This window comes from Sus scrofa, chromosome 10, assembly GCF_054392235.1.
Source record: "Sus scrofa isolate SSC_HxYL_T2T_F1_AM1 chromosome 10, Sscrofa_HxYL_maternal_Yorkshire_Landrace_v2.0, whole genome shotgun sequence".
NCBI classification, from domain to species: Eukaryota; Metazoa; Chordata; class Mammalia; order Artiodactyla; family Suidae; genus Sus; species Sus scrofa.
In genome coordinates, this window is record NC_139392.1 from 27,343,825 (window position 1) to 27,371,590 (window position 27,766).

At 59.8% G+C, this 27,766-nt stretch overlaps 2 protein-coding genes across 22 annotated transcripts in view; one reads left to right on the plus strand and one right to left on the minus strand.

The window, feature by feature from the left end:
- Positions 1 to 12,175, plus strand: part of PPP1R12B (protein phosphatase 1 regulatory subunit 12B) — a 172,550-nt gene extending 160,375 nt beyond the window's left edge. For 4 of the 6 annotated variants that reach the window (XR_014817114.1, NM_001444348.1, XM_084978820.1 and 1 more), the window contains 2 exon segments: positions 741 to 791; positions 7,506 to 12,175. Coding sequence is in view for 5 of the 6 variants with exons in the window: in NM_001444348.1 (NP_001431277.1) it covers positions 741 to 791; positions 7,506 to 7,592 (138 nt within the window). In the remaining variant the exon portion in view is untranslated. 6 annotated transcript variants of the gene reach the window in all.
- Positions 12,176 to 13,454: 1,279 nt separating this feature from the next.
- SYT2 (synaptotagmin 2) overlaps positions 13,455 to 27,766 on the minus strand; it is an 88,532-nt gene continuing 74,220 nt past the window's right edge. For 5 of the 16 annotated variants that reach the window (XM_021064565.2, XM_084979465.1, XM_084979464.1 and 2 more), the window contains exons 2-9: positions 23,926 to 24,115; positions 22,643 to 22,809; positions 21,264 to 21,383; positions 20,830 to 20,997; positions 20,460 to 20,627; positions 19,466 to 19,583; positions 18,823 to 18,956; positions 13,455 to 17,798 (exon numbers count right to left, since the gene is read on the minus strand). In XM_021064565.2, coding sequence (XP_020920224.1) covers positions 17,592 to 17,798; positions 18,823 to 18,956; positions 19,466 to 19,583; positions 20,460 to 20,627; positions 20,830 to 20,997; positions 21,264 to 21,383; positions 22,643 to 22,809; positions 23,926 to 24,097 — 1,254 coding nt within the window. In that variant the 5' untranslated portion in view covers positions 24,098 to 24,115 and the 3' untranslated portion in view covers positions 13,455 to 17,591. Of the gene's footprint in view, positions 17,799 to 17,903; positions 18,087 to 18,822; positions 18,957 to 19,465; positions 19,584 to 20,459; positions 20,628 to 20,829; positions 20,998 to 21,263; positions 21,392 to 21,569; positions 22,810 to 23,925; positions 24,116 to 27,766 lie in introns of those variants that run through there. The other 11 variants (XM_084979468.1, XM_084979469.1, XM_084979472.1 and 8 more) reach the window with 7 other exon arrangements.

Sequence of the window (27,766 nt, forward strand, 5' to 3'; positions counted from 1 at the left end):
CAGGGCCTCTAGAGGCCACCCCGGGTAAGCAGACCTGTACACTCCCACTTGCTGCAGTGTATTGGGTCCGAGGCCTGCCTGCCCCTTGAGAACAGAACAGGAGGGAACAGCCGGGCCCAATGCCGCTGGAACAGGTTTTAGGACTTGAAACATGAGCCGACAGAGCGGCCTCTGGCTCAGCCACTGACCCCTCCTGACGTTCTTGATTTGGGAAAAGTAGATTTATTGGTGAACTCAGCTCTGACTTGATCTAGGCATGTCGTACGTTCCTATCTAGTTGGAAAGCAGCTCAGTTTTGTTTACATCCTATAGCACTGGGTTCCAGCTCGGTCAGGAGTCAGGTGTCGGGGAGAAGTGAGCTTGGGGGGAGGCTGCTGTTTGTCCATTGGCAGAGACATCTGCCTCCCCCTGACACTGGAGCAGCAGCTCCTAGGAATTTGGGGGGCATCACTGGAGACCCCACTTTGTTAATAGACAGTAAGGCTCCTGGGCACTTTTACAGAGGGGCTCCAGGCAGCCTGGTCCAAGTCTGATGCATGTAAGCGAGTCTTGGAACCATCTGGCAGGAGATGAGATGACGTGGTTTTATCAGGGTGGGACCTGTGGTGCTCCAGCCCCTCCAGCCGGCTGGGGTTTGCCTGAGCCACGAGGCTGCTGATCTCTTGGCGGCTGGACCTGGGGGCAGAGATGGGGACTCGGATTTTCAGCTCCCTTCCGAATCATCTCCTTGTTTTGAACAGGAGAGGCGAGCCTTGGAGCGGAAGATGTCGGAGATGGAGGAGGAGATGAAGGTACAGGAGGCCCGCAGGCGGCGTGCGCACTCCTCTGCTCGGGACGGGTGGGGGATGGGGTGAGACTGCGCCCCTAGGCGCTTGGCGAACAAAGGGGACGGGTTCCCCTGGGCTGGAGGCCAGCCTGAGCTAAGGTTTTCTGAGCCTCGGCTTCACCCTCAGGGGCCGCCTGAGCTACGACAGCAGGGTCTAGCTTCGGCCTCCCGGGAGGAGCCCGGGCACAGCCAAGACCTCCCCTTTGTGGGAGGAATGTGGCTGGAGTCATTCTGCAGTGAGTTTCATTCCCCAGCCCACCTGTGACATCCAGCTGTCCCTGGCACAGGCGCACACATCTGCCCCCAGGCCCTGCAGTGACTATCCCTCCACATGGGCCAGTCTGAGCACGGGAGCCTCTCAGGACCTGGTATCTGGGCTGCTGTACAGGGCTGTGCCCGTAGTCACTGGGCATCTGCTCAGCATTTCTCTCTAGACGCGTCTTCACCTGGTGAAACATGGGTTTCTCTCCTGGGAACCAGAAGCACTGAGAGGCTTCCCAGAGCTCTTTCTGTGGGAGGGGCCTTTAGGGGCAGTTGGGGCCTTTTGTTCCCATGGCCTGGGAAGAGTTTCTTGCGGTTGAGAGGGATCCAGCACCCAGAATCTGTCACTCTGTGTGGCCGCAGAGCCAGGGCGGACGTGCCCCGGGTGACCCTGCCTGCGTGCAAGGGGGGTATAGGCAGGTGACACCTGGTGCCTCCCCAGCTGACCCACAGCAGCAGGACACAGAGCGGCTAGCGGTCGGCGCTCCCCATGGTGAGGGAAGCACCTGCAGAGCTGCCTGCTGCCCTAGGAGGCGCTCCCTGGAGTGCAGCTTGTACACGGCTGGCCAGTGAGTCTGCAGCTCTCGGTGGCACGGGGGCCCCTCTATTTCTGAAGCCTGGGAGTTGTACCCTCTGTTGGGAAATGTTCCGGATGCTTCTCAGGACCTAAATAGGGCCCAGCTGGGGCTTTGCAGCCGTTCCCAGCCAGGGTCTGTCTTGCCCTGGGCCCTGCATGAGGCCAGGCGTTATCCCTGAGGGGAGCCGCTGGGCCTGTCGGGCTCAGGTTGCCCTCGGCGCTGTGGGCTGCGCAGGTGCACCTCTGAACCCTTAGCCTCTCAGACTGGTGAGCAAGGTCGTGAGCTCCTGTCTTTCTTCGATGGAGCTCAGACTCAGGGCTCCCATCAGCCCTGAGTCCTGCCATTTTCAGTGCAGCCCAGGCCAAACTGTTTAGCCCTAAGCCAATAGGTGAACCAATCGGAAACTGATTTTTTTTTTTTTTTTTTTTTTAGTTAAAAAGTCCATTCATTGCATCACCTGCCCTCGCTCTGCACTGCCAGTTGCACAGCCGTGGGGGAGGAGCTGCAGCTGGTTCACCTGGGCACTATCCCGCACCCCCAGGAGCATGCCAGCCATCTGCTGGCCGACTCTGGGTTGTTTGTGTCTGGACCTTCTTTGGGGCAGAGGCGTCAGATATACAGACTCAAACATTGGCCTCTGGGGGATAAGGAGATGCCTGGTCAGCTTTCGAGCTCTTCTTCCAGACGACACCCTCTGGGGTGTCTTTGCTCAGTGGCCAGATCTGCTCACACCGGGACCCAGCTGAACTGAGGGCCAGTGCCCTGTTGGGTCTCTGCAGGTGCTCAGACCTTCTAGGAGTGTCAGGAAGGAGCGGGGTGGGGGTGGGGCAACCTCCAGTGACCCTGAAGAGTCGGCCAGTGCTCAGGGACAGAAGGCGACTTGAGCCTGCTTTCTGACTCTGGCGAGTAAAGGCCAGGTGACACAGGACCCGGAGATGTCTGTGGGGCTCTGGTGGTGACATGGCCTGTGCCTCCCTGGCCTTCACTCGGAAAGGCAGGTCTTATGAATCCTCCCGGGGAAAGAGCTCAGGGGCTGGGTCAGAGCGAGGCCGTGAGCAGCCCCTGGCAGTGCCTGCATCAGGCCTAGTGCTTTTCCACTGCAGCCTCCCCCTGCCCCAGGCCCTTGCATGAGGGGCCCAGCAGCCAGTCCCTGCTTAGGTTGGTATTGGATTTATTTGACTTGCTCTGGAAGCACTCCTGGCTGACCCTGGCTGACCCTGCTCCATCCCCGCTCCATGTCCCAGCTATACCCAACCTTCCTGCCTTTGCAGCCATGTCCTCCTCCCTTGACCTCTTGTTCTCACACATCCATGAGCCTGTCATGTTCAGTGTCACTTCCGAGGAAGGAGGCATTGCACACAGGGACCGTGGCTTGGGCCCAGTGGCAGCCCGAGAGAGGACGAGAGCCAGGGACTTCCCGTTGTCCCTACCCATCTGGTTACATAGCCCCTGTCGTGCTGCCCCCGTATCCCCCCCGCCCCCCCCCGCCCCGGAGGTCACACACTTGCTCCAGAGGCCCTCCCTGCTCAGGGAAAGAGATTGAGCTGTTTGTCTCTGCTTGTTTTTCCTTTTCACTGTTTTCCCTTCATGCTGCTTTTCCTTTTCTTGCTTCCTTCACTCCCACACGCCTGTCCTCCTCCTGTAGCTTTTCATTTCTGTCCCTCCCACCCAGGCAGGCATGAGAGGCCTCTCTTGGTCCCTGCAGCCCGCAGGACGGTCCCCCACCTTCCTCCTCTGAGAGCTGATGTCAGCCTCGGGCTGAGAGCTCTGAGGAAGGGCAAGCAACCACGAGCAGGCCCAGGCCTAGCGCCAGCTGCTGGCAGTTCTGGACCCTTCATGGGTCCCGGGGTTAGGAAGGACCTCTGTGGCCCAGTTGTTCTGTTTGCGACAGTAACGCTTGGGAACAGCTGGACTAGTAAGTGCCTGGGCCAAGCAGGCCCTTTGTACGTGGCTCTAACTCCAGACTGGGGGTCTGTCCGTGGCACCTTGGTGACCTGCAGACAGGGGGTGCAGACCCTCCAGCAGGTTGGGGTGGGTGAGCGTGTCCTGGTCCTAGAACAGGCTTCCGGTGCCGGGCAGGGCTAGCAGAGCGGTGAGCTTCCACGGCAGGCAGGAGGCCTTCTAACTGGACCTGCCCCCTCAGAAGAGGCCTCAACGACAGACCCTCCTTTACTTTTAAAAATGAAACATCAGGTGAGAGAAGGACCCAGAAGGAACAGCAGTGAGGGGAAGGACACAGGGACCATGCTGCTCCTGCCTCGCTCGCTCTTTTCCCTCCTTGCATGCGAGCTGAGATCAGAAACAGAAGGTCACGTGATTTCTTTGTCCCACTCTTCTCTCCTCTGGTCTCGTCTCTGTCTGTGTGTCTTTCTGTCCCTCTGTGTCTCACTCTGCAGAGCCTCCACCAGCTAAAACAGATTCAGACCTTGAAGCAGATGAACGAGCAGCTGCAGGCTGAGAACAGGGCCCTGACCCGAGTTGTGGCCCGGCTCTCGGAGTCCACGGAGCCCGCGGAGCCCCAGGGGCCCTAGTCCCCCTCCTGCACCTCATGTCCCTCCTCCTCCGCTCCAGGCAGGTGCCCTCTTGCTGTCGGTCCCGGGCTCTGCACTCGCCCCGCAGCCTCCGCATGCAGGCTCCTGAGACAGCAGAGCGGGCCGAGGCGTAGGGGGGCTGCAGCTGGCTGTTTGATGAGTTGTTCCCCTCGAGACTGAACAGGGGTCACACAGGAGCCGCCTGCCTGTGTAGGGACACTCAAGTCCTGGGAGCTCACTGCTAGACCAGGGCGGGCTCTCAGTCAGCAGCCCCAGTGTCGCCTGGTTCCTGGGTGATGGTGCCAAGGACAGGGCCAGTGTCCCAAGCTTGCGGGAGACATAACGTACCCAGTCCAGGCCACCCCTCAGGGTCCGTGGTCCAGGGTTTGTTCAGCGCTCCCCTGCTGCTCTGCGTGTGGCCAAGACTAGGAACCAGGCAGGGAGCAGCGTGTCCCTGCACTCAGCCCACCCAGCCACCACCCGCAGACTGGCATGTGTGCTGTATGCGCCTTCACGCTGGGCCTTGGCCTTCTCCTCCCTCCTTGGGGGCGTCGCCCCCTCCCTGTCACAGTTCCGTGCCCTCCCTGACAGGACGGGGGCTTTGCAGAGGAGGTGGTGACAACAGGGAGCAGGGCCCGTGTCACCTGTGAACCAAGAAGCACAGAACTGGAGGCCTCTCCCTGCATGTGGGTCTGAAAGACAGGCCCACGGCTGGCTCGTTTCCCGGCGTGGCCACGTGACAGCCTGGCGGGTGCCCACTGCTGAGCCGTCTCACTCCCTGAGATGAGTTTCTAATTTCCAGCAATGATCTAATTAGTCCTGATCAAGGCCCATTCTTTTTTCTGCCTGTCTGCTGTGCCTTCAGGGTCAGCAGCTGGCCGCTAACACCCACTAGATCTGAAGCCGCAAACTACCCTAAGGGCTGAGCTGCCACACTGCTGGGAGTGCCCGCAGCCCGGTGCCAGCACCGTGCCCTGCTTGCAAATGCACATCAGGGCCAGACTCCACACCGACGTGGGGCAACCTGGAGGCTGCTTTGTATTGGAGGCACGGGAAGGGGCAGAGCTGGGGCCCAAACTCCTGGGCTCCCAGCCATGGACGGGCCGCTTGTGAGGCTGTGCAGCACCCTGTCTGCTCTTCCTTGTTTAGCCCAGAACAGTCATGTTCCGTGTGGAAAAAACGGAGTGAAAGATTAAGGAACTTGCCCCAGGCCCCTAAGAGGGCACAGTGCAGGGGCAGACCGCATGGGTCAGGCGGCGGGGTGCAGGGTGCCCCCTGGACGCCGCTTCAGAGGGGCCTCCTGGGCTGGAAGGTTTGCCACGTGGAGGAGGTCGGCAGCAGGGCCAGTGGGAGCGGAAAAGCAGAAGAGGAACGGTATTTGGTGACACGTGAAGATTACATGGAATCGAGTTTCCGTGACCTTCCTGGAGCTGAGCTGTGCCCACGGCGTGTGCGTCTCATGACCAGTCATTGTCCAGCCTTTCATGGAAGGAATGCGCTGTCCCAGCCGAGGAGGCGGGGGACGGGCACAGGCAGAAGGTTTGCCCGCCCTCCTGGTTTGGGGGTTCATTTCTTGGCGTTGTTAACAGTCCCCTGGAGAGGTGGTCTCCACTCACCAGTGCAGCACCAGTGGGGACCCTCGGGGCCGGAGGCCGCCCCACACTCCTCCAGAGGTTGCCCAAGGGGGCAAGGGGCCTCAGTGGAGGAAGCGTGCTTGGCTCCATTCGTCCTCAACATCAGGCAGTGGCAAACTGGATGTCTGGAAACAGGAAAGCTGCCTTCAGAGTTGAGATGAGAGAGTCTTGCAGCCCGTGTTGCTGTTTAATCGTCCAGCAGTGTCACATCCGTGTCCCCCGCCCCGGGGACCAGCTTTAGGCCCTACACTCCCTCCTCACGTCAGCAGGAGTGCGTTGTGGCTGGGAGAGTGCCTCGTCCAGTTTTTTCCCAAAGAGTTGAGTTCTTAATGTGGAATAAGTCTCCAGGGTTTGACAGCTTGCTTGTACCTTTTTCGAAGGGAGGCGCTCAGATCTGACTGGACAGCTGCCGGCACCAAAATGCAGAGTGTGGCCATGGGGGGCGTCCACCTGCCACGGGCTCCTGTTCGGGGAATGCGGCCTCAGAGTCCCGCTGGTGCCTGGGCTGCAGGCCCCGGGGTGGGCTTGGGGGCACAGGGCTGCAGAGGTGGGCAGGTCATAGGGTCACATCCTCCTGGGGGCCTGGAAGCCCCGCCTGCTGCAAGGGTCAAGGGTGAGGATGGAAACGCAGAGGGGAGCGCGGTCTGCCCTGGCCTCGGTTCCTGGTGCTGATGACGCTGCCGGGTTGTCAGCTTCTGGACTTGTGGGACTTGGTGTCCAGTTTCAGGCCACCTGTGCAGTGAAGGAATGGCCACAGCCAGTGCGGCCTCCCCGTTTGAGAGCTGGTGCCTTGGGCTCGTGCTGGCCACTTCCCGTCCCTGTCCGTCGACGCAGGACAGCTGTCCACAGGCTCAGAGCGAGGCCTCCAGCTGGCAGCCTGCTTTCTCTTCGCTCCCCTGTACGCCCGCGGTGCACGGGCCTCCACGACTCGACCGCCCTCTTCCACAGGAGGCTGAGGAGCAGCTCTGTCCTTCACGGGCCTCTGACTTACCCCAAGTGCTTGGTAGCAGGGCCAGACCAGAGGTACCCCTGCCAGGTGCTCCCTGCGGTCCCACTGGCCTGAGTGACTGACCCCAAGGAGGACACGGCACCCAACAGACGTGGGCGCAGACTTCTATTGCCTTCGTGGTGAGACCGAGCCCTGCTGCCGGCGGGCAGGGTTCACACCAACTGTCCCATCAGCCCTCCGTCTGTGGTGCACCGCGTGCCTGACCACATAGAAAGCCCATCTCCGGTGGGGCCCAGGGCTGCCACGTGCCCTTCCATTCACAAGCGGGCAGTGCTCAGCATGACGAGGCAGCAGAGCCGGTGGGACAGGGGTCTCCCCCGCCACCCAGGGTGCTGTCCTGAAACCGTGGCTCCAGGCCCCGCTCTGCGGACCAGCCCCAGAGGGGTGGCGGGAAGGCTCAGATGTGCCCCTCCCTGTGATCCTTCCTGAACCCCTTGCCAGAGTCACCACTTGGCGTGGCCCAATTTCTCTGAGCCATAAGTGAGTTCAGGGGCAGGAACCCCTGAAAGCAGACGCCCTTTCGGGGGGAGGAAAGGCCGTGCCTGTGGAGAGCTGGGTGTTAAGAAGGAGGCTGTGACCGCCCTCGGTAGGGCCCCCCCAGTGCAGCGAGCAGGTTCCGGGGGGGAGTCATGCCAGCCCTCACGCACCTGTCCTCTCTCACCACAGGTCCTGACGGAGCTGAAGTCCGACAACCAGAGGCTGAAAGATGAGAACGGCGCCCTCATCAGGGTCATCAGCAAGCTGTCCAAGTAGTGGGGGGCACCTGCTGCCACCCCTGGGGCCCTCGTCCAGCCACCTCCGTCCTGGTGCCCCCCCTGCAGCCCCACCCTGGGTCTTGGGCAGTTGTCACTGAAGCCTGACTGCGATCCTTGGAGCCATGGGAGCCACTGGGAGAAGGCCATGGAGTCACCAGGCCCAGCCGCCACCTCGCCCCCGGCTGTGCATCCACATCGGATTTGGTCCAGGCGTGTGGGGCCTCCACTGGAAGCAACGCCCTGGACCTGATGCTGGGCAGCGGCTCTGACGTGGGGGCTGTCCAGCGCCAGGAGAACAGGTGTTGGGACACCCTTGGGGACCCCAGGGTGATAGCAGCTGTGGTCCTCATCTCTCAGGAACTGACTTGTCCCCAGCTGCCCTCTGCCGGTGGTGGTGTCTTTTCACCAACAGCCCAGTAACACCCGACTGGTCTTAAGCTTGTTCCCGCGTGTCTGGCCCGCTCCCCAGGGCGCGGGTGACCTGGCCCGTTCCTTCCTACTCTCCTCTATCCGTCAGCTGCACTGCACATGCCCCGGGTGTAGACACACCACCGGCCTCTCCCTGCACAGCCAGGCGTGCTCTCCAGCCCACGTGCCTCCCCCGCACAGCAGTTCCTTACCAGGAAGTTGGGCCGTGAGCACCATCTGCATCCCTCCCTTGGCCTTGACCTCGACCTCAGGGGTGGTTGCTGGGAGGGCGCAGGGCACAGGCGGCTGTGAGCAGAGTGTCTGAGGCCCCTGCGCCCCAACGCAGGGACACAGAGCACCGTGCACAGGGTGGGGTGCTGGCTTTGGGGGAGACGCTGGTTCTCCTAGACCCCACCACAGAGATGACCTGTCCACAGAGGGCAAGGGTGAGACACAGGGACCCCCGCCCCCACAGCCCGGCCACAGTCGGGAGGCCTCTGACCAGCAGAAAGCTGCCCTGCTTGAGGTGAGATCCTCCTGGGCCCGTGGGTCAGCCCACCTGGCACACTCTTCGCTTCTGTTCTGTCCCGGCCGTCCTCCTCCTGTGCCCTGAGGCTGCCTCCTAAGATGTCTTGCCAGACCTCAGGGATCGCCTGGCTTCAGTCCTGTGCCCAGTTCAGTCCGTTCTCGAGGCCCCAGTGCTAATACCCGAGTGTCCGCTTTCTCTAAGAGTGCACTCCTTCGCTGGTTTGAGTGTGCAGGTCGTCTGAGGGTTGCTGGTGACATTCGGTGTGTGGGGGTCTGTCTAGCTTTTCTTTCTTTCCAGAAAGTGGCAGTGTAGCTCTCTAGGGTCCTCAGAAATACCACACGCTCGTTAAACCGGAGCTGCCACCCAAGCCCCAGATCCCAGAATAGGACACCGTCCCCTCTGGCAGAAGCCCTTTCTTAGGGGGGCATGAAACTAACACACCCACCTTTTTCCGGGCACGATTGTGGTAAGGGTTTGTGTCGTCTTGAGACCTGCATTAGCAAAGCGCCACGTGTTCCTGGGTCTGGGGAGGGGAGGTGACACGGGCCTCTGGCCTCACACTCCCAGCACATCCTGGACTTGGGCAGGGGCTGCCTTTTCAGGAAAAGAGGATTGAATGGCCAGGAAGTCACCTGGACCCGCTTGTATTAGACCAGGCGGAGGGGTTTCAGGCCACTCTCAGCTCTGTGTGTGCCTTTTGGGGGTGAGAACTGGGTCGTAGGGCCTGAGGTGGTGACAGTATGGACCAGCCCTATGACCTCAGGGCCTTCCTCACACAGCTGGCTCTCTCTCGCAGACTCCAGTTCTGGTCTCTTTCCAGAGACTCGGATTCAGTTTTTTCAAGCCATGCTGTCCCTGAGGTGATGGCCTTGGGCCTGGTGGCAGCTGGGGGCTCTGCCCGTCACATTAGCACCCAGACAGGATTCAGCATTGGGGTGGGTCCTCGTTCTCCTTGGATTGCTGTTTCCTGGATCAGGCCATCCTGAGAGTCTCTGCTGAGGCTTCACCTCCATCCCCATCCAGTCCTGGGGACCCCGTGTGGCCCCCTGCCTCTGGCAAGTCTCTCTGCCACCCCTGCATCCGCCTGCCCTCTGCCCACCTGCTCCTCTTGGGGCCTCCCACCCCCGCTCCGTGTCTAAGACCCAGGTGCACGTCTGGCCCTGAGCCTCTGGAGAGGGACTCAGGGCTCTGTTTGCGGTCATTTCGCCCACTTCCCTGCACTGAGCACACCAGAGGCAGCACAAGCTCCATTCGGGAAGAAGGGAGCAGAAGTGGCCCTTGGACTCCAGGAGGCGGGAGCCCTGCAGCTTCTCCACTGGGGCCTTGAAGGAGCCAGTGGGGGCAAGCAGCTCGTGTCCACCTCTGGGTTTCTGCCCTGGTGCCACCTTTGCCACCCGTGACTCGGACAAGGGCCGGGGTGTGAATCCAGGCCAAGGGTGCTCCTGTGGGTGGCGAGAGGCGCCTCCAGCCACCTTGCTCCTCAAGGGGAAGGCAGCAGGGGGTCCCCACTGCCACCGGGGGAGCCCCTGGGCCCCTGACCTCCCGCCCTCCACCCAGCACCTGAGCCACATCAGTCACAATGGCCCTGCCCCCGTCCCACCCGTCACAGCTGTGCGCTCAGCCCCACATGGGGTTCAGCAGCTCCAGGGGTGTGAGGCCCCCTGGACGTGGGGGCAGCTGTGAGGGCAGAGGGGGGCAGTGCAAGAGGATGGGGCTGCTGCCTTAGGGGCCTTGTGACCGGGTATGACCCCAGGTAGGGCTGGCTGGTCTTTGGGGAGGATCTAGGCTTGAAGTGCTGTGGGCTGTTTATTCCTTAGGAAGATCAGAACTTTTCTTAAACTTGCTCTGACTTCTTGATGCAAACCACGTGCAGAAGTTGGGAGTGGATTTAACCCCGAGGGTGACCCTCCTGGGCTTGGAGGAACATGGACACCAGCGGGGTTGGAAGGGGGTTCTGGTGGGAGCTGAGCACAACCCCGCCTTAGGCAGTGAGAGGCCCTTCTGGAATGAAAACTCATCCCTGGCTTCTGGGGAGCCATCAGATCTGGACCTGGGCTGTCGGAGGGGGAGAGGGCATGGCAGGGAGTCTACACGGCCAGGGAGGGGCCCTGGGGGAGGGGCCGCCCCCTAGAGCCCTTGTCCCCCAGCCTCTTGCAGAGACCGCTCAGCTCCCTGGCAGGTTGGGCTCAGGAGCAGCAGAGCCTGCCAAGGACACTGACAGTTGCTCTTGCTCTGATTAGACTGAAGACAGATCACCTTCATGGCAGCCCGGGAATTGCCATTGTCACCACTCCTTGGGAATGAGGTGGACTCTGGGGGCTGAGAAAGGCCAAATTGAGAGTCCCGACAGCCAGCTGCAGCCGTGTGGATGGTGCAGTCACTCCCAGAGGAGCTGTGGGGGACGTGGGGTTGAACTAGGTGTCCCAGGAGCCCCTCCTGGGAGAACTGTCTGCAGACGGGCACCAGCGAGGGCTGTTCCGACCTCACCTTGGAAGCTTTAGCACCTTGGGCGCCACTCTTGCTTCCAGCCTGTGTGCACACGCGCATGCTTGCTGCACAGACATTTCAGAACATGGTCTGATCGCCCAGCTTCAGCCAAGTGTGTTATTCTGTTAACTCCTATCTTTTGTCTCTCCTCCCTCTGTCCCCAGAGCTTCTCTCTGAGCTTCTCCAGTTCATCTGCTTATCATTTTGGACAGTGGAGCTGCCGGAGGGAATTTTGTTACTCCCCGAGGTTTCCCCTAACGTTCCCAGTGGACTTTTCCCAGCGCGGCCCTTTAAGGGACCTCAGGCTCCTGTCCTTCCAGCGTGAACCCCTCTCCCCCTCCCTCTCTCGTCCTCCACACTTTGTCCTTGATCCTCCCAGTTGGAGCAACGATGCTTGAGAGGGGAGCGCAGTCAGCGCCGACTCTCCAGGCTCCAAAGCGCCCAGCCATGCCACCTGCCCTCGGAGGTGAGGTTGGCCCGAGGTCTGGCCAGGGCGACCCCAGGCAGCCCCACCTGGTCTGCTCAGCCCTGTTTGCAGCAGGACAGTGGGAAAACCGAGCTGCATCGGTGCGTCCGGCGCAGCAGGTCGGCTGTGGTTGCTTCACAGGAGCGGATTCGGGGAGTCTAGGCCTGTGGGTGCAGCCAGGCCCTGGGGAGACAGGATGGAGGGAAGGGTGGGGGCTGCAGCCCAGGACCCCGGGGCGGGAGGGGCGGCTGCAAAGGCTCCTGTTCCTGCTGAGTGTTCAGACCCAGGCAGCAGCTTCATGGTGCCCCCCACACATACCGTGGCCTTGGTCAGGCAGGTGGAAAGTGGGTACTTCAGGGGTAGTGTTTTGTCTCCCATCACTTCACCCTGGTCCCCTCTCCCTCCCGTGAAAGTTCCCAATGGGACTGTTTCTCTTGGCTCCTTGTAAATACACCTGGGTGGGTGGGGGTTCAGGGAGGGGCCCAGATTCGCTTTGTGAGCTGAATGTATTTTTATGCAATTTTGAGTGGCCTTTCAACCCTGAGATGAATGACTGTGTTTCACTGGTTATTATATAGTATTATTAAGTATTATGTGTTTTGAAAGTTTGGAAATAATATTCACATCTATATGATGCCTGTAAACACAACAGTATTTATAAATGAGTAAATTAAACTGTGTTTTACCTTTGTGACTGTCTGCACAGTTTAGGAAATGGGGTGATAGCATCTTGCATCGGGGCCAGCCTGTTCAGTCTGTGTCATTGTCCTTGCCCCTGGGCACCCCTGTCCCAAGTATGGCCACAAGGCCAGAGGGCAGCCCGATGGCTCAGGAGACGAGGCTCCTGGTGTCCAGCGACAGACATGGTACTATCACAGGCGACTATGGCCCGAGCTGGTGCCTCCTTGGGTTCACGTATGGTGGGGGGCTCTGCTGATGCAAGGTGGTCTCTACAAGCCCACTGCTGGGTTCAGGGCCCAGAGCCGCTCCATAGCTCTAAACCAGAATGGTCACAGAGGGTTGTTGGAAGCCAAGTCCAGACCCAAGGGAGAGGCACTTGGCCACGGGCAAGTGGCCGCGTCTGGCCTCGCTCACCTGGGCAAGGCCGGTCCCTCCATCCAGCACGCCCTCCTCTGGCTCCTCAGCCCATGTTTACACCAGTGGCGTCCCGTCGCCCAGCTGGGGGGCAGGGGTCAGGAGGACTCTCCTCCCCTGTGGTCACCCAGCCCAAGGTGCGGCCATAGTTCAGACTGTTCTGGGGTGAGGGCTCCTTACTGGCAATGTCACTTCTCTGGGTGCCCAGCAGCCACGAGGCTCAGCACTGCCCTACCCCAAAATTCGCAGCGCTTGTGCCCCCCACCGGCCCCAGCCCCACCTGACGGACTCTGCCTTCACACCCCTGAGCTGGACCTGAGCCAGGATGCCCACCTCCCGCCTGGTCCAGAGTGGCTGCCATGTGGCTCACTGGAATCCCGCAGGAGCCCCCCACCCCCACCCCAGAGGTGAGGTGAAGCCGGGGCAGGTACTGAAACAGGGGACCACTTTCCAGGCCTGTGGGCCACGTGGCCCTTCTCTTTCCTTACAAATCCCAAGGCCGTATCCTTGGTCCCAAACACTTTTGCCTCAAAGGGGGCAGCTGAGGATCTTGTAGAAATTCTTAGCCTTGCACACTCCAGGGCCAGCCTCCCCATCCTCTGGGTTCAGGCTGGCTGGTCCCCAAGCCCAGCTCTGCTGGAAGGCAGTTGAGAATCTGGGCCACCCCTGCCACCCCTGTGTGCCTACCACCTATCAATGCCAGACTGGCCTCCCCGTACCCGGAGGACACTTGGCCCCACTGCTGCTCCCCTTAGGGAAGGTGCCAGGCTGGCGATCAGAGCCTGGGAAGCACAGGCACCCGTCCGGTCACACGGCCCCTCCCGTCCTCCCGTCCCCGCCCCGCGTGGAGCAGAAACAACCAGAGACCCCCCAGCCTGGGTTGAGTTTCTTTAATAAGGAGATGCAGCTCATTACAAAAGAACAGACTGACGAGAGACCAGACAAGAACAGAGTCACATGGGGGGGGGGTGCTGCCAGGCGGGGGGTGGGGGGGCTGTACATGTGTCCTTCCTGTGAAGACCTGGCAGGGGTCCTGGTGGGGCCACACACCCCAGGGTGGCCTGGGGCCCAGCCACCCTGGTCTCACAGTTTTCAGATCCCAGAATTCAGAAGCAGTAAACCAAGTCCTCAGGTGGGGGGAGTCGGGCAGAACATCAGGCTTCTGTGCAGAGGGTCCTGGAGGCCCCCCACCAGCCACCTGGAGGGCCCTTATCTCTTGCCCCCCCCTGGGGGGGTGGTGCCCAGGGGATGAGGAAGCATCCTTCCTCCACACCCTCAGACCCTAGCCTCGGCCATCCTCTGCCTCTGCCCTGCCCCCAGCACCAGGGTCCAGCTTTGTGGACACAAGCCCACCTCCCCACCTCTGGCCTGGAGCCCGCTCCTCCCGCCTCCCCTTCCTCACCCTGCCAGGAGCTGCTCTCGCGGGCCAGGACCTGCCGGCCGGGAGCTGAAGTCCCCTTGGCACAGTCCACACCTCCCCTCCCCTAGCAGCACCTGGTACAGGCTGGGCCTAGGAGCTGACAGAGGGTCTGGGAGAGGCCGCCCCCCACCCTCAGAGGCCCCCTGGCCTCCTGGGGCCTCCCTGCAGGAGGCAGCACACAGGGCTCAGCCCGTCCTGCTTGCTGCCAGCCACTGCTCCAGCCCACGTGTTACGGAGACGGGGCTGCTTCTGTCATGCCCAGCGGAGCAGGGACCTGACCTCAGACGGACAGACAGACAAAGCCATGACAGCTCCTGCGTGCTGGCCACCGCCCCAGGGCCCCACCACTGATGGGACCATCTGCTGAGGCCCCACCAGGAGCTCTGACACCATCCACCTGGAGACATGGAGCTGAGGGCAGAGGGCGACGACAGGTGAGCCCTTCACAAGTGTTCTGTGGGAGCCGGCAGAGGACGGGGGCTCCCAAGGGCTCCTGCAGGAGGCCCCATTATGGCTTTTCAGTTAATTCAAACAGTGACAGAAGGGGCACCGCACACAGACGGGCACGGGAGCAGCAGGCGGGGCACCTGGGCTCTGGCCTGCGGGGAGTCCCTGGTCCCTCAGCGCCCACAGGGGTGGGATGGGGGGGGATGAGACTCGACACATAAAACCGAGGAGCAGCCTCCAGGTGTGTAAGGTGGGGCGGGGGCTCTCGGCACGGCCATGCGGCTGTTTACACCAAGTCGGACATGCATCTGGATTTGACAGGACACACGTGTTTCTGGGTGACCTGCCTCTGGGTGTGAAACTGAAGCATGGGGAGGGGCAGACAGGGATCAGATGGCTTCAGAAGGTTCTTGTTTTGTTGTCACTAAAAAATATATTCTGTGTCGTCAAGTCACAGTGTCCCCTTCCCAATACTGCAGCTCGGAAAATGGGCTAAAGTCCGGATGACCCAATCCTGGCCTGGGGCTTGGGGCAGGGGAGGGTGGCAGGAGCGGTCACAGGGCAGGGCAGGGATGGAGAATTTCAGGTAAGCAACAAACCGCTTTCAGTATGTCCCAAAGAGCGCCCAGGACAGACTCATGCTTTATAATTATTGTTTACCTGAAATTCAAATTTAACTTGGTGCCCTGTATTTTTATCTGCCAATCTGGGGCTGAGGGACCACAACCACCACACCCAGGCCCAGGGACCCTTCCCTGTCTGCTGCCACCCAGGGCCCAGGGCAGGGAGGGAACAGGGGAGGGGAACAGCCCCCCCACTCGCTGAAGCCCTGGGCCAGCGGTTACCCCAACCTGATCCTGCAGGAGCACGAGCTACCTGTGATTTCCTGGGACAAGCACAGATCAGGACTGAGGCTGTGAAACCCCTGCTCCCATCTGCGCCCAGCACCCACTCCTCCCCAGCTGGGGCCGCCCAAGGGTGGCCCCCAGCCCTCAGCGTCTACGGCCAAAGTCTGAAAAACTGCGGGGAGCCCTGGCAGCGTCGGTTCCGTTCTGCAGCGACCACTCAAGGAGAAACGAGAGCTTTCCTGCCTTACCTCTAGCTCCCAGGTAGGACTGGGTTTGTTTTCATGGTCTCAGTCCTTTGTGAACAATGCCCTCTGCTACCCTCTGCAGTGGATGGGGGTGAAGGCTCACGGCCCGCAGGCCTCCAGAACCCTCACGAGCCGACCCACTGTCCCATGTGGGGCCTACAGCCCAGGATCGCAGACCCCAGGCCCAAGCATGATGGGGGAGAGGAGCTCCTTGGGCCAACAGATGCCAAGTGCCACCCAGAACCCACATGCAGGTCCCCTGGCTCTGTACAGGTGCCAATGCCAGTCTCTCAGCCAGACCCTCACGGTGCTGCCCACCCCCATCCCGGGCAGGAGAGGGTGTGCTGGGCTGGGGCAGGGTGGGTGGGGGGCCGAGACAGACCCCGGGTGGTAGAAGGTGGCCAGAGGGATGGGAGTGAGCAGGAGACTGTGGGGCACGGAGGGTGAGGAGACCCTGAGAAAGCACCGGATCCCACAGTTGGGGACAGGAGCGTCCAGGCCAGGCCACCCCGGTCTTGAAGGCACCCTCTTGTCCTACAAGTCAGGTCCTTGGAACCAGAATTCTCATCATTCAGTCAACACCCAGAGTCCAGTGAGAAAACCCCACGTCCAAGGCCGCCGCAAGAGGAGCCTGTCCCCACCAGCCGTCCGAGCCCCCACCCCCACCCAGCAATGTCCCAAAGGAGGTGCCCTCGCCCCCACTGAGAAACAGCAGAAGCACAAGCCCTGCCTGTTGCAAAGCAGACTCTGCAGCCTCTCGTGGGAGCCCCTCCCAGATGGCCCATCTGCCTCTGGGGTGGCCAGTGACGGGACTGGACACTTCTGCCACGGATGCCAGGAACAGGGCTCCCAGCATGAGGACTCTGCTGGAGAGAGGAATGCAGGGAGGGAGGCCAGGGTGCGAGCACAGGGTGCCAGCCTCCAGCCACGAGCCCAGGCGGAAGGTCTGCAAGGAGACTCAGTGCAAACGGCTAACGTATATATGGCTTTTTTATCAACACTGGGACAGAGGTGAGCAGAAGTGACCGAGGGGCAGAACCGGCCTGAGTCCCCACCAGCCGATCGCCCTGCCTCTGGGGGTCCACAGAGAAGCCCCTGAGGATTGACAGGAGCCCCTCGCCAGCCTGGAATCCCTGCCATCTGCTCACCAGCCCTCTTACCTGGACCAGGGAACAAGGACACTTACACCTGCCTTTCAAATTTCCCAGGCTCCGCTTTAGGCAGCGCCCGTCCGTGGAGATCAAATGAGAAAAGCGTAACGGGGAGCCCCACCCAGGAACCGCGCGGCTCCCGTTCTGGAAAGGCAGCCACGTCCATCTCCCACTGGAAGGGCCACGGTCCAGCACTTCCCTGGGGCCTCTCTAGGAAGGGGTCCCCTGTCTTCACAGTTTGACACCCACTGTCAACAACGCGAGGTCCCAGGACGGACGGGCCCTCTTCGAGTCTGGCCAATCAGTGAACAGCTGGCCGGGATGTCCCGGGAACCACACCAGCAGGAGGCCGTGGTGACAAGGGGGGACAACTTCAGGGTCTGGTCCTAGCTCTGGACCGCCTGCCTCCCGGCCCCTCCCAGGGAGCCACGCTCCTGCACCTGACCGAGGCTCCTGGTGACCAGGCTGCTATCCAGGCAGGTCCCCAAGGGCCTTTTGCTCCCACGAGCCCATGGTCCATGGCCCCTTCCAGGAGCACGGGGAGCTGCACGCACAGGACACAGGAAGTGCTGCCACCTTGTGGGTCCAGAAGACTCAAACCACGGAAATGCCACAACTTCTGCCAAAGAGCCTCCTGGCGGGCAGGTGGAGCTGTGGAGGACGAGGGCGATGGGCATGCAGCAAGCACAGCTCCCGGGCAGCCACCAGAACCAGCTCCTTGCTCTCCTCCAAGGGGACCCATCTCACAGCCAGAGGACGGTGGTCTTTAAACAGAGGGACAGAAAGAAGGACGGGGGCAGGACCACAGACGGATGGAAAAGGAAACCTCCAGGGCTGACGACTGAGGTACCAGTGCTCTGGGTCTCGTCCACGTCCGCGGCAGGCGGCTGCGGCCGCGGCCCTACTTGTTCTTGCCCAGCAGCGCATCCACCTCCTCCTCGGGCTTGAGCGAGTGCCACTGCGCTATGGGCCTGCGGGGGTTGGCCAGCATGTCGGACCAGTGCCGCAGCTCCGTGCCCGTGGCGTTGCTGCCCACGAAGATCTTGCCGATGGCCTCGTTCTTGCCCAGCTTGTCGTAGTCCAGCACCGTGACCACCACCTGCACCTTCTGGGAGTGGAGGGGGGGGGGTCCGTGAGGTGGTGGAAAGGCCCCCAGGCGCCTCGCTCCCACCTCCAGCCGCTATGGAGACGGGGTCACATGGGGCAGGGCCACGCCCTTGTCACTGAGCAGGTGCCCGGCAGCGCCCAGCGCGTAGGGGTGGAGGCCGTGATCTCACCCCTAATGGAGAGGCAGACACATCTTCACGGAGGACAAGGGGCACTGACGGCAGCACAGGGAACTCAGGGCAGCTTCACGGGGAAGTGACGGGGAGAGAGGCGAGGACCCAGGAGGGAGCTGGAGGTGGAGGCACAGGGACCTGAGCAAGTTCAGGGCCACAGAGGAGGCAGGATGTGAGGTGGGGGGTGGGGGGAGCTTCAGAAGGAGAGACTGGCCTTGGTGGGAGGGATGGAAGGGCCAGGGTCAAGCCAGAGGGTGCCTGGCTGCGGGGTCTCGGAGGGGGGACATTGAGGGCTAGACACAGGCCATGTGATGAGGATGGAGTGGGGGGGCTGGGGTGCTCTGTGGGGTGTTCTGGGGGTGCCCTGTGGGGTGCATGGGGGAATGCCCTGGGGCAGAACCAAGAGGAACTGAGAGGACAGGGCGTCTCCCACCCTGTAGGACCAGCTCGCTCCAGGAAGCCCCACTGAGCTGCCAGGGTGCCTGTCCCCACATCCAAGCCCCCACTTCAGTGTCCCAGAGGCTGTTCACTGTGGGCTCCTTCCAAGCAAGGACGGGCCTCCCTACAGGCCAGCAAACCAGGCTGAGGAAACGCTCAGAGCGTCAGGTGAGGGGTGGGAGCCAGGCTGGTGGGGGGTTGGCAGCCGGGTGGCAGCTGTCTTGCCGGTTATGGGCCCCAGACAGTGTCAGATTCTGTGGGACTGGCCTCTGCCCAAGTCCCAGGAAGACCCCGACCCACTCCTGGGGGCTGGGGAGCAGCTTGCCACGCAGACCCCTGCCGGCCTGCAGGGCCCAAGGCCTGGTCCGGGCAGCTGGGAGCAGACACGGTCCCCGCCCCCCTGTGGCCCAGCACCTGGATCTGCTCGAAGGGGATCTCGAAGCTGAAGGACTCATTGAAATAGGGGTTCAGGGTCTTCTTCTTCACCGTGGTCTTCTTCTTCTTGAGCCTCTTGCCGTTCTGCATCAGGTGGATCTTCACGTAGGGGTCTGCGGGGAAGCCACCCGGAGAGGCCCTGAGCCGCGCCCACGTCCAGGCCCAGGCGGTGCCTCCAGGACCCACTCTGGCAGCCCCGAGTTCCGTGCCCCGTCCCATCAACCCTGCTGACTGTGTAGATGAGAAAGCTCCTGCCTGGGGCCGCAGGACAGGTCCCAGGATGTGGCACACTCTCCTGACCCATGAGAGCCCAGTGCTGCGGCCCAGCTCCCCCCTCCCCCAAAGTCCGTCCTTACCTCGAGCCCCCCTGGGGCAGAGCCTCCCTGAGAAGGTCCCAGATGGATGAGAGACCACTTTGGGCTGAGTTCCCCATCGGCCCGCAGCCCCCAGGAGAAGTAGACGCCTGTCTGGGATCCTGCCTCCCAGGCCCACACCTCCAGCCAGCCCTGCCCTGGGGACCCGAAGCTGCTGGCCCCAGCCTGTGTTCCTCTGTGAATCCCAGGGCTCCACAGAGAGCGGCCCGCGGGCGCCCCCCGATGGTGGCCAGCTGCTCTGCTCGCACCTGAAAGGCCCCCCACGTCCATCTTCTTCAGGTTCTTGGCCTCCAGGATGCAGACAGTGAGCTTTCCGGCGGTAGGCACATAGCGCAGGGAGGTGCAAATGTCACCCAGCTTCTCGGGCTGTCCAGGCAAGGGGACTCGGGTCATCTCAGCCATCCCCCTGCGTCCAGCATGACTGAATAGCTGACCCCCCAGCTACAGGGCAGCAGGGCTCAGCAAGCCCAGCAGAACCAGCTGTGGGCGGCTTGGGTGCATGGCACCTGGGAGGCTCTGGACAGATGTGGGGGTTGTCAGGGACCCTCCCCAGGCTGAGCAGGGCCCTACGGGTGGGTGTGGTGCCTGAGCCCTGGGAGCCTCCTTGCTGATCACAACCGCCCCACCTGCAAAGGGAGCTGAGGTTTTCAAAGCCCTCTGCATCCTTTTTCTTCCATCAATGTCACAGGCAATGTTTCATGTGACCAGTGGCGGGGGGCAACTTGCTCAAAGCCCCGCAGCGACTTGGCGCTGGGACTCCTGGGCCAAGCTCTCTGCCAACGCCACACCCAGAATGGAAGCTTCACAGAGAGAGGGGCCTCCAGCCAAGTCTGGCCACCCTGGCAGGACCCAGTGCAGCGCCTGGCGCCCGGCACAGGCTTGGCTGACTCGAACAACTGGAGCAGCTTGGACCTCCCGTGTGGCTCAAACAACTGGCACTAAAATGGAGTTTTGAGTGCACAGCAGGTGCTCAGCAAGTATTTGGTGAGTGAATGAACACTGCAGCAGTTTCTGGGAAGACAAGACCCTGGCTGGGAGCCCTCTAGAACAGTCCAGCTGTCCAGGGGCTGGATGAGGCCGAGTCCTGGGTCCCTGGCCCTAAGTGGGCACAGAGCCTTGGGACAAGCAAGTGACCACGTCCCATCCACCTGAGCGCCTCACTGGTCCGTGTGCTCATCAGCAGAAGGAGGCCCCCGGTCTGAGGACAGGAGCCGGGACCCCGCCCCCGAAGCCCCATCTCACCTCCTCCTTCTCTCCCCCCTGCAGGTCCCGCCACTCCTCGATGGGCTGCCCGAGGTCCACGGTGTTCATGGGCACCTTCACCTCCCCGATGATGTCATGTTTGGAGAAGCGGTCGAAGTCGTAGATGGCCATCACCAGGGTCTTGCCCCCCAGCTCCTGGTAGGGCACCTGCAGGGCACAGGCAGATGAGGGGGCAGCCGGCCTGGGGCCTCACACAGAGGAGACAGAATGGAGTGAGGACAGACAGGGCGGGGTGGAGGGGGCGGGGCCGCAGGGCGGGGCCCGCAGGGTGGGGCGGGGCCGCAGGGTGGGGCGGGGCCGCAGGGTGGGGCGGGGCCGCAGGGTGGGGCGGGGCGGGGCGGGGCTGCACCTTGAAGGTGAAGGTCTCATTGAAGGCGGGGTTCAGCGTCTTCCGATGGACCTTGGTCTCATATTTCTTCTTCTTGTCCGGAAGGAGGAAGACTTTGACGTAAGGGTCCGAGGTGCCTCCCATGTCCAGGGCAGGCAGCTCTGCGGCCTGTAGGACGCCGACGGTAAGCTGTGGAGAGAGGGGTACAGACCTGAGTCAGAGCAGAGGGGGCAGCGGGGGAGGGGCAGGCGGGCCCCGGGCAGGGCTTTAGTGTCCCTCTGTCCCCCTGGAATCAGTGACCCTTGGGGAAACGGAAGCCGATAAGCAGCCCATCTGCCCAAGGTCGGCGGGACCCTTCCCCTAGCTCCCTGCCCAGCCCGCCCGCCCCATGGGGGACGATAGGCGCCGACAGGCCCCGGGTGCCTTCGAGCCCCTGCCCCTCACAGCCCCCGTACCTGGTTGGCCTGGAAATCGTAGTCCAGGGAGAACTGCAGCTTCCCCAGGTTCTCTGGCTCCTTCTCCTCCTCCCCCTCGCCTTCTCCCTCCGTCAGGCCCGTCTCTGCATCGTCATCGTCCTGGGGGGCTGAGGAGGCGGGGAGGGTTGGAGGGAAGGCGCAAAGGCCACTCAGTGCAGACCCCAGCCTGGAGCTGGGGGCTCTGTCCCCACGGGGGCCCGCACGCTCCCAGAGGCCACGCAGCTTCTGGAGTGGGGGTGGCTCCCTGTGCCCCCCTGCTCAGGCCGCCACCCCAGAAACACATACCAGGTGCGCAGTGCAGGTGTCCCGGCCAGGTGAGTCCACGGGTGCGAGGAGCAGAGAGAAGGTGGTGAGAAAAGCCTGCTGCGGCGGGGCCAGGGCGGCTTGGGCCCTGCACACTCACATGTTCACATACACTCACGCACTAACACATTCATACACACATGCTCACATACACGTTCACACACACACTTACATGGTCACACACAAACTCACGTTCACCCACATTCACACACTAACACAGGCTCACACACTTACACGTTCACACACACACACTCAGACTCGCACGTTCACACACACACATGTCACACACAAACTCACGTTCACCCACATTCACACACCAACACACCAACAGACTCACACACGTCCACACACTCACACATTCACTCACACTCACCTTCAGACTCATGTTCACACACGTGTTCACACTCACACTCATACGGTCACACGTGTTCTCACACGTGTGTGCACACTTTACACATGTTCACACACTCACACACGTTCAGTCACATGCACGTGTTCACACATTTACACACTTATACTCTCACACATGTAGGTCACACATATGTCTACACATGGTCACACATGTTCACACTCACATCCATGTTCACACACATTCACACTCACACGTTCACACACACTCAAAGCCCACCAGACCCTGAGATCAGCCCTCCCATCCACCCCCGTATTGACCCCTTGGGCAGAAGGAATTGTTCCCCCAGAACAAGCGTGGGGCAAGGGAGGCAGCTGGAGGCCTTTGCAAACTTAGGAGGAGAAACAGGGGCCTTGGGGTCGGTCCAGCTCTACTGCACCGGGACGCCAGGCATAAAAGGTCCAAGTCCCTGTGGACCAGACCCAGCGGTCCCACCCGCCCCAGGGGGCACTACGGCAGCACCTGGCTGACCAGCCTGGAGCAGCAGACCCAAGATCACCCAACAGTGGCTCGTGGGTGGGCAGGGGTCTCTCTTCTCGGCATTTTGTCCCAAATGGCCTCTTGTGGGGTGGATCAAGGACCAGGCCCTGCTGACACAAGGGAGCCCCGCCCCACCCCCAGCTGAGGGAGACGCGGTCCCACCTACCTGGCCTCCCTTCATGTCCTTCATGTTCATGGCGTTCTTCGCGCCTTTGCCCTTCTCTTTCTTGTTCTTCTTCTTCTTACAGCAGCACTTCTTGCAGATGCAGAAGCAGCACGTAAGGAGCAGGAGGCCCAGGACCACAGCGATGGCGATCAGAGCCCAGGGAGGTACTGCCACAGGGAGGCCAAGGTCAGCAGTGCCTGCCCGCAGCCAACCCCACAACACTGGCATCAGAGCCTGGGCGGGGGGCACTGCCACGGGGAGGCCAAGGTCAGCGGTGCCCACCTGCAGCCGACCCAACACTGGAAAAGATAGGTAGAGACCAGCCCCCGCCCCCCAATGCCCACACTGCACACTTTAACCCAGGAGTGATTTGCATGTAAGCTGCACACACTCTGGTGCTCTTGCCAATGACCTTGAGGACACAGCAGCCAGCTGTACCCAGGGAGGACCACGGCTTACTAAGATCTGATGGCTCTGGTCCTAGGAGACAGGCTCATCCCGGGGGTGGGACAATCCTCACCAGACCAGGCAGGGGAAGGCCTGGCCCACCCCTCGTGTCCAGTCCTGAGACACAACAGGGACCCCAGGCTTTGGCTGGGCACAGGCTGCTCCCCTAATCTGAGCCTTTACCAGCAATCCAGGAAGTGGTGGGGGCTTTTATTTTATACCTTACAAAATAAAGCACTTTTAAACTGTGACCGGAAAACTTGGATAATGATCTGTTTCATAAGGCTTTATCCTCTTGTGTTTTTTGTTTGTTAGTTTTCTTAGGGCTGCACCTGCGGCATATAGAGGTTCCCAGGCTAGGAGCTGAATTGGAGCCACAGCTGCCGGCCTACACCACAGCTTCAGCAACACAAGATTCCCGATCCACTGAGTGAGGCCAGGGATCGAACCCGTGCCATCATGGATCCTAGTTGGGTTTGTTAACCTCTGAACCATGAAGGGAACTCCCTGTTTTATCTTCTTTTGACTGTTTGTTTTTTTGGTTTTTTTTTTTTTTTTTTTTTTTTTTTTGGCTATGCCCATGGCACGGGGAAGTTCCAAGCCACTGCAGAGACAATCTCAATCCTAAACCTGCTGCTCCACGGGAGAAGCAAGCCCTTGACCATTTCCTAGGCCATTTTCCCCAGGAGGTCAGGAATGGCACGTAAAGCCCCCTGTCCCCTCATTCATGCCAGCCCGCACTGGCCTCTGTTCCTGATGGGGAGCCCTGACATATCCAAACACAGTCACAGCCCGGCCCCCATGATACCACCCCCATCGCACACGGGGCCACTCACGGGGGATCTTGTTCATCTCATTGAAGAATCTGTCCCTCATCTTGGTAAAGACATCCTCCGGGCCCTCCCGGGCACCCCCGCTCGCCGTGGAGTTGTCTGCGGGCCCCGCGGGCATGGTGGTGGTGGCAGGAGCCACAATGGGCTCCTGGTTCCTCTTGAAGATATTTCTCATGGCGGTGGTGGCGGGCAGCTGCGGGGGAAGACGCGGGGTGAGCGCTCCAGGGGCCCGAGTGTGGGCGGCAGCGCCCCACAGGCCGGGAGAGGCTCTTCCAAATGACAAGTCACATCCCTTCCAGTGGCCCCCACCCTGCTGGCCCGAGGCCCCAGCGCCAAGACCCCCCCCCCGCCCCCGAGTCAGACCCCAGCCCCATGGGCATCACCATCACCCCACTTCATAGACGCAGAAACGGAGGCTCGGAGCTTGGGCAGCCCCAGGCCCTCAGCCCCCCAAGGCCTGAAACAGAGGTTCAAACCATCGCTGACCCCAAGCCTGCAGAGCACAGCCTTCACCGTCTCCTTCTGTCCCAGCCACCCCCCTCCCCAGGAAGGAGTGGGGGGTGGGCCCCCCCGGGGGGGGGCAGGACCTGCTGAGCCCCCAACTCCTCACCTGCTCCAGCAACCCTGCCTGCGACCCTCCAGACCGCCTGGCTTGGTGGCTCCCTCAGCGCCCAACCCCTCCGAGCCTCCTCCCCGGGTCGCCCCCGGCTCAGGTTCCACTCCAGTCCTGCCCGCTGCGCATCCAGCACTCACGGCCCCACACGAGCATGTCACTGACACCAAAGCATCAGGGAGACGGGGAGGGGAGCCGTCCATGATCCTACCTTCCAGAGGTAACCCAGCTTAGCATTTTTGGAGAATTTTATAACAATATTTTTTCTGAGAGTGTTTTACATGTTGAGACCAAACTATATATATATATATATATAATTGTCTCATCTGCCTTTTTTTTCATGTAGAATTCTGTCATGAACTTTTATCACTGAAAATGTCCTTTGGGAGTTCCCATTGTGGTGCAGTAGTTAACGAATCCGACTAGGAACCATGAGGTTGCAAGTTCAATCGCCCAGTGCGTTAAGGATCCAGCGTTGCCGTGAGCTGTGGTGTAGGTCGCAGATGCAGCTGGGATCCCGCATTGCTGTGCCTGTGGTGTAGGCTGGTGGCTACGGCTCGGATTCTACCCCTAGCCTGGGAACCTCCATATGCTGCAGGAACGGCTCTAGAAAAGCCAAAAAAAAAAAAAAAAAAAAAGAGTCCTTTGGGAGGTCCCATCATGGCTCAACGGTGAGCGAACCTGACTTGGATCTATGAGGTTGCAAGTTCGATCCCTGGCCTTGCTAAATGTCCTTTGTTATTATGCCGCTGAACAGTATCCTGCTGCACAGCAGGACCACACTGGTTTAACCCGTCCACAATTAAACACTTAGCCAGTTTTCAAGGTTTTGCCACTACAAATATTGCATTTAAGGGAATGGGTCTTACGAGTTTTTCAAGACTGTTCCCCCAATCCTACTCCCCCCCACCCCCGCCAGCTATTTCTGCTTCCCAGAATGAGGGTACAAGCCTTCTCTGAAGGCACGGTGAGGTCAGACAGGTGCTGGCATGAACATTCCTCTGCTACCTGCCCAGGGGTGTCCACAGATGGAGTGACCACACCAGGTGCTCCAGGTCATAAGAACAAACAGCACAGAAGCCTCAGTCTTACTTAATAGCAACGCACAGTATTTCTTAAAGCAAAAAACCTTACACAGCAGGCTGCAAACAGCACACAAATTTTACAGGTAAAAGCAGGGTTTTTCTCAGGATGTGCAAGGGGTGAGTTCATTCTGCATGCAGGGGTTTTCAGAGTGGATGTTTTAGGAGCCCTGAGGTCACCGACGCCTTTAAGAACCCAAGTCCTCATCCCTGGGGACACGTGACCTTCACAAACAACTGGGACCTGACTCCCTCCCTCATACCCCTCCAAGCATTTATTAAGCTCTGGTTCTCTGCTGGATTAAAAGCATCTTGATCCTGAAATTTGGTCTGAAATGAAAAGGAACCCCCACTGGCCCTCGCCACCGGGGGCTAGCAGCCCACTCTGATGAGAACCACAACTGGACCAATCACGGGACAAAGCTGAGTGTCCAGGCCAGCGTGGCCTGATTTCAAAACAGCTTTATGGAGGGGAATTCACATCCATATAATTTAGTCATTTAAATTGTATAGTTTGGTGGTTTTTAATATATTCAAAGTTGTGCAACCACTACCACAATCTAATTTTAGGACATTTTCACCAGCCCTAAAAGAAACCTCATTTCATTATTAGTCGCTCCACTTTCCCACCCTCCTCCCAGCCCTGGGCAACCACGAGGCTCCATTCTATCTCCACAGATGTCCCTATGCTGACTTTTCTTTTTTTTCTTTTTATGGTCGCACCTGCAGCATACAGAGGTTCCCAGGCTAGGGGTCGAAATGGAGCTGTGGCTGCGGGCCCACACCACAGCCAAAGTAACACTAGATCTGAGCTGCATCTGTGACCTACACCACAGCTCACAGCAATGCTGGATCCTTGACCCACTGAGTTAGGCCAGGGAACAAAACCGCATTCTGGAGTTCCCATTGTGGCACAGTGGTTAGCGAACCCGGGAACCACAAGGTTGCAGGTTCGATCCCTGGCCTTGCTCAGTGGGTTAAGGACCCAGCGTTGCCGTGAGTTGTCGTGTAGGTTACAGATGCAGCTCGGATCCCGAATTGCTGTGGCTGTGGTTTAGGCCAGTGGCTACAGCTCCAATTAGACTCCCTAGCCTGGGAACCTCCATATGCCACGGGAGCGGCCCCAGAAAAGGCAAAAACAAAAAAACAAAAAGCAAAAAAAAATATGCATCCTCACAGAGACCATGTCAGGTCCTTAACCCACTGAGCCACAACAGGAACTACCCCCCGCCCTTTTTTCAGATGGAAAAGGGAAGTTCCCAGGTCAGGGACTGAATCTGAGCCACAGCTGCAACACACACCAGATCCTCGAACCCACCGCACTAGGCCAGGGAACAAACCTGTGCCTCCCTCCACAGCAACCCAAGCCACTGCAGCCAGTCTTAACCACTGCACCACAGTGGGAACTCCTGACTTTTCACAGAAATGAAGTCATATGATATGTGACCTTAGGGTTTAGCTTCTTACATGGAACACAGTGTCTTCGAGGCTCATCCACCTCATAGCACAGTTGACACTTCCTTCCTTTTTATGCCCAAATCATACTCCATGACAGAGATAACACATTTTATGTTATCTCTTCATCAATTTCTGCAAACCTGGGTTATTTCCACTCTGGGGCTATCACGAATAATGCTCTGATGAACATCCACGTGTATGTTTTGTGTGGACATATGTTTTCATTTCCCTTGGGTAAATACCTAGGAATGCAGTTGCTGTGTCATATATAAACTATGTTCGATATTTTAAAGAAATACGAGGCAACCACAAATCAAAAACAAACAATAAATCCACAAAAAAAAAAACACGAAAGAAGGAAAATAAAAATGAAATAAATAAAAGGAAATCATCAAGCCCCCAAAAGAAAAAGAAAGGAACAAAGAAGAAACAGAATCAACTGGAAATCAAGGTTAAAATGACAATAAATACACATATACCAACAATTACCTTAACTAACTGTTCATGGACTGAACGCTCCAGTCCAAAGACCCAGAGTAGCAGAGTGGAAAAAAATACCAAGAGTTTACAATATGCTGCCTGCAAGAGACCCACCTTAGGGCAAAGGACACACATAGACTGAAAGTGAGGGGAGGGAAAAAGATAGTTCACAGGAAAAGAAATGGCAAGGAAGTGGGAGTTACAATACTCC